At 37.9% G+C, this 7,663-nt stretch overlaps 1 protein-coding gene across 2 annotated transcripts; it reads right to left on the reverse strand.

Moving 5' to 3' along the window:
• Positions 1 to 703: 703 nt before the first annotated feature.
• LOC140171702 (zinc finger protein 711-like) lies at positions 704 to 7,179 on the reverse strand. 2 transcript variants are annotated; one of them, XM_072194999.1, is made up of 2 exons: positions 7,146 to 7,179; positions 704 to 2,915 (listed from the first exon to the last, which is right to left on the reverse strand). In XM_072194999.1, the coding sequence occupies exon 2, from the start codon at positions 2,203 to 2,205 to the stop codon at positions 1,132 to 1,134; it is 1,074 nt and encodes a 357-aa protein (XP_072051100.1). In that variant the 5' UTR covers positions 2,206 to 2,915; positions 7,146 to 7,179; the 3' UTR covers positions 704 to 1,131. The 2 variants fall into 2 exon arrangements, with proteins under 2 accessions (XP_072051100.1, XP_072051101.1); XM_072195000.1 differs by lacking the exon at positions 7,146 to 7,179 and adding an exon at positions 3,547 to 3,685.
• Between the last annotated feature and the right edge of the window lie 484 nt (positions 7,180 to 7,663).

Here is a 7,663-nt window from a genome sequence, read left to right on the forward strand (position 1 = left end):
CATTTTAAATGTCTTTTTATTTATATGATGGTACTCAAGTACTTGTGGCTTTTGATACCACGGAATAATCGAAGTCAAGTGATCACTTCCCATAATAGAGATTAATAATATAATGGACGTTCCCTTGGGTTTGAACGGTTTGTTTTTATTGCCAGCAGACTGTTCTTCCTTGTGTGTGAAAGATGGGCCAAAATCCACTCTCTTAATAGTCTTCCACATGCACTTAATCATGGTTTTCATGGAAGAAAGGCCCAACTCCATGGAGTTGGGCCCTTTTTCCTGCTAACATATTACATGCTTCTACTTGTGCAATTAATGAATAATTATCAAATTTCTGTAGCTATTTATAACACGTATCTGCTTACGGCATTGGCATTTGCAGCATATTAGTAGAAGAAAGGCCCAACTCCAGCTCGTATTAAGACCTGTACCGTTGCCATGGAACATCATACAATTTCGTATATAAAATAAAATAAAAAATAAATGTATTGTATGTTCATGTATTAAAGGTCCCCTGAAGATGAAAACATTCTGTCTATTCTTTTCCAAATATTAAATTTTTTCTTAATATCTCAAAAACAGTTTTGATGGAGTTGGGCCATTCTTCTATTCAAATTTTCAAAGTAGTCAATCAATGTCAATGTTCAATATTTTTTTTGAACATAGCCACAGCTTATTGGGTAATAAAATATCAAAATATTATCGTCGCTATACACCCCTATGGAAGACATGAACTTAATCTCTCACACAGGAAGTGTGAATTTCAAATGGGGTTACTTGAAAGGGTGGCTCTATTCGAAATCTACACACGCCACTTTTGGAAAATTAAGGTACAGTGGAAACTCTTTTTAAAATACAAAATTTGTGGGGCCACAAAATTTAGTTTGTCTTATCAGGATATTGTCTTATCCATCACATATTATAAAGGATTCAGTGCCAGGGATCTGAAAATCAAGCTATCAGGTTTTTTGTATTATCAGAGCTTGATAAACGAGTTTCCACTGTAATATGTCTTCCATAGGGGGTGTACATAGTATAGATTTCAACTGGAATATAGTACAATCCATAAATTTGATTCAAGCTGTCCCTTTAAAGTGCCTCTGTAAATGTTGGGTCACATGATGTCTACGCTTAAACCGCCTCACAATGGGGACATTTAAATGGCTTTTCACCTGAATGCACAACTTCATGGCATCGCAAATGTGTGATTGCTGTAAAGCCTTTCCCACAGACTTTACACGGAAACTTCCTCCCTGTATGTACATCCTGCACATGGACATTTCTCCGACTCCAATTTCGGAATGTCGCATCACACATGTTACACTTGTAGTTTGCTATTCCTTGTTGGTGAAGTTCTTCGTGATGGACAAGATGAGGTTTTCGCTTGAAGCCCTTTCCGCAGATGCTACAAATGAACGGCCTTTCTGTCGTGTGCACTGACGACAGGTGGTTCTTTAAATCCTGTTTCCAGGAGTACTCTTTGTTACATAACTGACATTTGTACGAGTTTGCTTCAGTATGTCTACGCACATGGGCTTTTAATGCTGTTACGTTAGAGAACTGTTTACCGCATACATCGCATATTTTGTAATCACCCGTGTGAACTTGGACTTCATGGTTTTCTCTCTGAATTGAGGTTGGGAAAAGTTTGTTGCAATAACTACATTTACAAGGGTCAATTTTAGGCTTTTTGCTGGACCCTTTTGACCCTTTTTTGTGTGTAACGTCACACTCTGAATTTTCATTAGATTGCGAGTCACTGTCACCACAAGAAGTACCACTCTCATCTTTTACTTGGTTTTCTGACTCCTGGATGTTCAACTCAATCTCCTCAGAAGTGACACTTGACTGACTTTCACTTTGTAGTTGTACATTAAACATGGGTGAAAATGCTTCAATGTCAGAGTCTCTCGCGCAAGGATGGGATTCATATTCACTCTTTATCTGAAAGAATGCAAAACATGTTTTACATTTAAACCCAGTGAGGCTATGAAAAGTTCTGGAATGAACAGCGAGATCTCGATTTCGCTTGAAATATGAATTGCATAAAGCACAACATCTTATCTTTGATTCATCAGCATCTGAATCTTCCTCTACACTTGTGCTCCTCTCTTCTACGCTTGCTGTTTCCATTCTTTCCTTGTTGATTTTATCTTCTTCCGCTTTCCTCATTGCCTCCGACATTTCAGCTAAAGCCTGAGTCATATGAAATGCTGTATGTTTCTCAACTTCGTCTTTGTCTTTGAATTGTATTTCACACGCACTGCAGCAATGTTTCTACATGCTGTGAAAACGCGACAGCATCATGAAATGTCTCATCGCAGACCTTGCACTCAATGGTCTCACCATTATGCTCATTCTCAAAATGTTTTCGATACTCGCTCTGTATTTGATAGAAATTACTACAAATGGCACACTGGTATCCCTTTAATGCATGTTTCTGTGTAGAATGTTCAGCAAGGTCAGAATCACTTCGAAATGGTTCACTGCACAAGGCACACATGTATATTACTTTAGTAGCATGAACTGTCTGCATGTGCTTGAGAATCAAATTTCTTGTTTCAAGCTGAACGTCACAAAAAAGGCAGTTTAAGTTTTCTTTTATTGCATTCATAAAGATGTGGTTTTCTAATTCCTCCAAGTTTGTAAATGTTTGAGTGGTGTCATGGTCTTCACTTTGGCTTTTGGAACTTTCTCCCATATGGAAAACATCATTAGAATCATCATCTTGTTGAGTGGTTTCACTATTATCATCAGAATGATCTGAGGATGTTGCTGCTTCTGCCATATCTGGCTCGGCATTATCTATACTACCTTGGAACTCTTCCATTATTTTCCAGGCAGCTATGTCCCTGTCAGCTATCTTTCTTATTGAAACAGGACCAGTAGCTTACCTCGCACAGTTGTAGTAATAACTGCAATTAACAAGAGAAATAAAAACATTATATTATATGAGAATTTTGAGAGAGTTTGAAGTGCCTATTCATACTGCAAGGGGTCAGTGCAAGAACCATACATACGTATGTACACAAGAACTTTTCAAATGAACAACAGCATTGTTCAGAAAACCAGGCCATGTGCATGTGATGTCATATTAAAATTCAAGGTGACGCGCATAACACAAAGCCCAATTGCTGTACATACTGCACCCAACAGCTGTGTGATAACCTGGAATATAAACAAACGGCAGCTGTCTGTGTAAAACCAAAAGGTCTATAGTTATGCCTAATTTCTACATTCTCAAAATAAGAAACCTGGCAGCTATTACAGACGGGTCCTTCTTTCACTAATCCATTAATAAACTTGAATATTTAGTAAATTCAGATTCCAATCAACCACCTTATCCAGTTATCCTGAATTACTTCACTCTCTTGAGTCTCGACATAAAAAAGGAAATTTTGGTATTCAGCGATTTCAAGTCTATAATATTTCACTGTGAATATTTCACACTGTGAATATTTAAGCTGATAGATGTGGAGCATTTTGAATAATGCGTCTGTGTGAGGATTTCAAAAGAATGAAGAACACAACATGATTTATACATACCGTAAATGTTCGCCTATATGGCGCTATGGGCTCCTTGTAACTGGAATTCTAGACACAAACTAAAGTGCCCTCCCATAAAAATCCCGCCAGCAAATAAATTCTTGTTGGGATTTTTAGAGGAGGGAGCTCTCGATTTGTACATGAAAGTTACCCCAAGGCAAAGAAGACCAGGTACGCCATTACATGTAGGCTAACGTTTACGGTAATGCCCATATATTCTGGTGACTCAACCGGTTGACAAAGCACATCAGATTCATACCACATGGAACTTATTGGACACCTGTATGCATACAATGTACGGTACTGGATGAAAGTAATAATTTAAAATGTGCTTACATGTCAGAAATCCGATCCTGGGTACTCTAGTTAATTTTTATACTCAAGAACTCTAGCTTTGAATTTGCACACTGTAAGTCACAGTTACACATTCTACATGTATGTATGGTAGTAACCTATGATCTAATCTACTGCTATCGTTTTCAGTCTACAGATCAGTGTCAACATTTTTTTTTAAACCTGTGACCTGTTATTATTCTGCTGATATTAAAATTTGAATGAAATTTCTTTTGTTGGGTCAACTGTATCTTTGAAGCAAATTGTTGCCTACATTGTATTTTGAACGGCCTAAAATTTAGAAGTGCAATTTTAGTAAAATTGTCAATGCGATCGCCAGCCGTGATCGGTTTTGTTTACTTCTGAACTCACATTTCTTTACACAGTGTCATGCATCATTGACTTCTAGATTTCGATAGCAGTGACCTCTAGCCTTGAATGTGAAGATATCGGTGATGAGCAAATTCTAAGCTAGACTTCTCGAGGAACTGGCCAGAGGTCAATCAAGGAATGTACTAAAATGTAATGGTCTGAATATATTACAAGTCGACAAGCCCCATCATTTACTTACTTGAGTTTTGAGGCGTGCAAGTGCGATTACACACCCATCGCACACCTTAAATCACCTGTCTGGGTGCGACTTATAGCACAAGTTTCAATTCCTAAACTTCTTACCAAGTGCAATTTACTCACACTGACAGTTGCTTGAGAAACTTGTCTAAGTTGACTGTCTAACCAAAAATTTGCTCACCGATAGCTTTACATGCGAGGCTAGAGACCATTGCATTCATTGCATTGCATGATATCTACCGTGTGGAGCAATGGAAGTTCAGAAGTAAATATAGCCGATCACGATGAGCGATCATATAAAAAGTGTTGTTAAAATTGCACTTCAACAAAATATTAGACTGTTCAAAATAGGCAAATTTACTCAAAAGATACACTGATACAGTTTACAATCGAAATATCTTTCAAACTTGCTTCCATCCAAATTTCAACAATTAAACAGAAAAATAACATCCGTTGCCTAAAATGTCAATGGAGACAATGCTGTCCGACCGAAAAATGATAGCAACGTAAATGCGTATAAACTATCATGTGCCAATTCAAAGCTAGCATTCTCGAAAAAACTGACAGCCCACCTTAAGGGGGTACTACACCCTTGGCCAATTTTGTGCCTATTTTTGCATTTTTCTCAAAAATTATAGCGCATTGTATGACAAGTAAGATAGTATAGGGGCAAGGACTACAACTACCGCACTGAAAATTCAGCAACTCAAGGCAAGTAGTTATTGATTTATTGATCAAATATTGTTTTTCCCTCATTTTTTACTATATAACTCCACAACTGTTGTCTGTGCTGAAATAAAATTTCCAGTGCAGTAGTTGTTGTCCTTGCCCTATAATATATATCTTACTTGTCACCAATGCGCTTATAATTTTGAGAAAAATGAAAAATAGGCACAAAATTGGGCAGGGTGTAAATACCCTTAACATTTTCAGAAAAAGTGCGATTTGTAGTAGAGTATGCCTTATTTTTAACAAGATTTCTCTAATTATTTATGTACGTAGTGCATTAGAATTTCTACACATGTCAGTGCTCAAAATAGATGGGACTAAGGCCAATTTGCCCCCAAAATGCCAAAATAGCCCTCAAAAATTAGGTCCTAAATTACAAGGGTGATTTCTAATCTATAAGTTTTTTTATTATTTCTTCCATGGTCGGGTACACGCTGGTGATCGGCAATCGTGTAAGAGGGGAGAGGTCTCCTCCTCTTTTACGCACCGATGACCAATGGGTAAACTGTCTTGTCATGCTTGTTGCCAAGACTGTTGATCAGCCAATCAGCGTGATTATTTATCGCCTGTGTGTTTACGCTTGTGTACGCTGATATGCACAGCTCCGATCACAGAAGAAATAAAAAATTAACTTCAGAGTTCTCCCGAGTGAACTGAACAGTAGTTATAGTATTTTGAGGCTTGTGGCTCAAGTCCATGAGTCAAAGTAAATGGGGATTTAGGTATTTGGCCCGAAATCCTGAAGTAGCCCCCAAAAGTTATTAAGGTGGCAGATTTTTGAATCGGCCAATAATCAGAACCCCACTTCCGTGTTTACGCTGTGCACGCTCTCAAAATGTAAACAAGTGCCGTCATTCTATGACAGAAACTGTACCGTACAACTTTTAAAAGTCATGATTAATATTAAAACCGCCCATTCAGTGACTCATGCGGACGATCGTGAAAACGATCAAAATTCAGATTTTGGTTCCTTTGTCATTGTCGTAGATGTGCTAATACATGTATAACCTGCTAGTGCTTCAGCTGAAAGCCGTGTATTTATGCGCCTGTCAATTGCAGTCCCCGTCCCCTGGGACCCGGGCAATAGCGGGGACCTAGCCAGTAAGTGGTAAAAAAAATTGTAATTTTCATAATTTTCATACTGATTGTTCATTGATTTTGAAACATTTGAGACTGGAGTGCCGGGTATTTGGGCTCAAAATTAACTTGAGTGCCGGGTGGAAATTTAGAGTGCCGGGCGGGCCCGCCCGCCACCGCCCAGCTCAGCGTAGCTACAACCCTGGGAATTCATGCACATTTTGTGATCTTTTTGGCGGTTGCCCCAGGGTTAGGGGCAGGGATCGACTTGCCTGGGGATGTACAAGAAAATATTGCCCCCCCTGCAGGGACTTAGCCGACTGACATAGTAACAGTTTCCAAAAGTACGTCCCCGCCTAAGTCCCCGGGGGCAGGGACTGCAACTGACAGCCACATAACATTAAGACAAAAATAAGGCATTTTACATGATTGAATCTGTAATTTATCTGACAATCTATAGCTACAAATTACAATGTACGTGATCATGCATGACTGTGCATGATGAATGCGGGGATGGGGCTCAACTTCGTCAATACTGCCGTTTTCTTCGTTTTTTGACAAATTTTTCATTCCAAAAATATCAAATGACGATTTGAATGACTTATCCTTCACTTTTACGCAATTTATAAACAATTTCAATCTTTTTACACTTGCGCTGAGAGATCACTGAAAATGGGTATCTTTTTTAAGCTTACCGGTTTAATTTTTGTTTTGATTTTGGAAAGCTTATTTCATAACATTATGCAAAAAACCACTAAGACAAGTCTAAAAAACCGTCCAACTCCGAGAACTGCCAACGGCTGAAACATATTAAACCTAGTAGTGGACTTGGTCAATAATTTGATATTTTTTATTTCAAGAAATATGTCGAATTTACCTATTAAAATTACCTGAGTTGCAGCAGTGGCTCCGCTTAGCTCCGCTACGGAAAACAATATAAATAATCAAGGGTGCATACCACTAAATCAACCACTGGAAACACGTATAGGGTTGCATGGTAAGCTTTGAATTAAATGTTGTGCGCCTGTAATGGAGCAAATACCACTGAACAAGAACTTTCTTTAAAAAAAGATAGGCCTCTCATAGCAGACCTTCGATGACCCAGCAAACAAAAAAACGTTTTTAAAACGTTTTAAATAAGTCATATTTGGGGTTTTGGTTTAGGTAAAAACGTCTTAATAACATTAAAATATCGGGTTATACAAAGGTCATGAAATCGTTTTAAAACGTTTTGTATGAAAACACACTATACAAAAATATTATATTAAAATTTAAAATCCTGAAATGCTAATCGTCATACTTTACACAGTTTAATCTACTCATTTGCACGTAAAACTTACCATATTGACCAGGTAAATCTAACTTAAGGAATTAAAATGATACACAGGTGTTTCTCTCAAAATCACTT

This window comes from Amphiura filiformis, chromosome 15, assembly GCF_039555335.1.
Source record: "Amphiura filiformis chromosome 15, Afil_fr2py, whole genome shotgun sequence".
Classification (NCBI taxonomy): Eukaryota; Metazoa; Echinodermata; class Ophiuroidea; order Amphilepidida; family Amphiuridae; genus Amphiura; species Amphiura filiformis.

Bases quoted from the DNA above. Each gene is read 5' to 3' on its own strand.
- LOC140171702 (XM_072194999.1), bottom strand. From the start codon at position 2,205: ATGACTCAGGCTTTAGCTGAAATGTCGGAGGCAATGAGGAAAGCGGAA.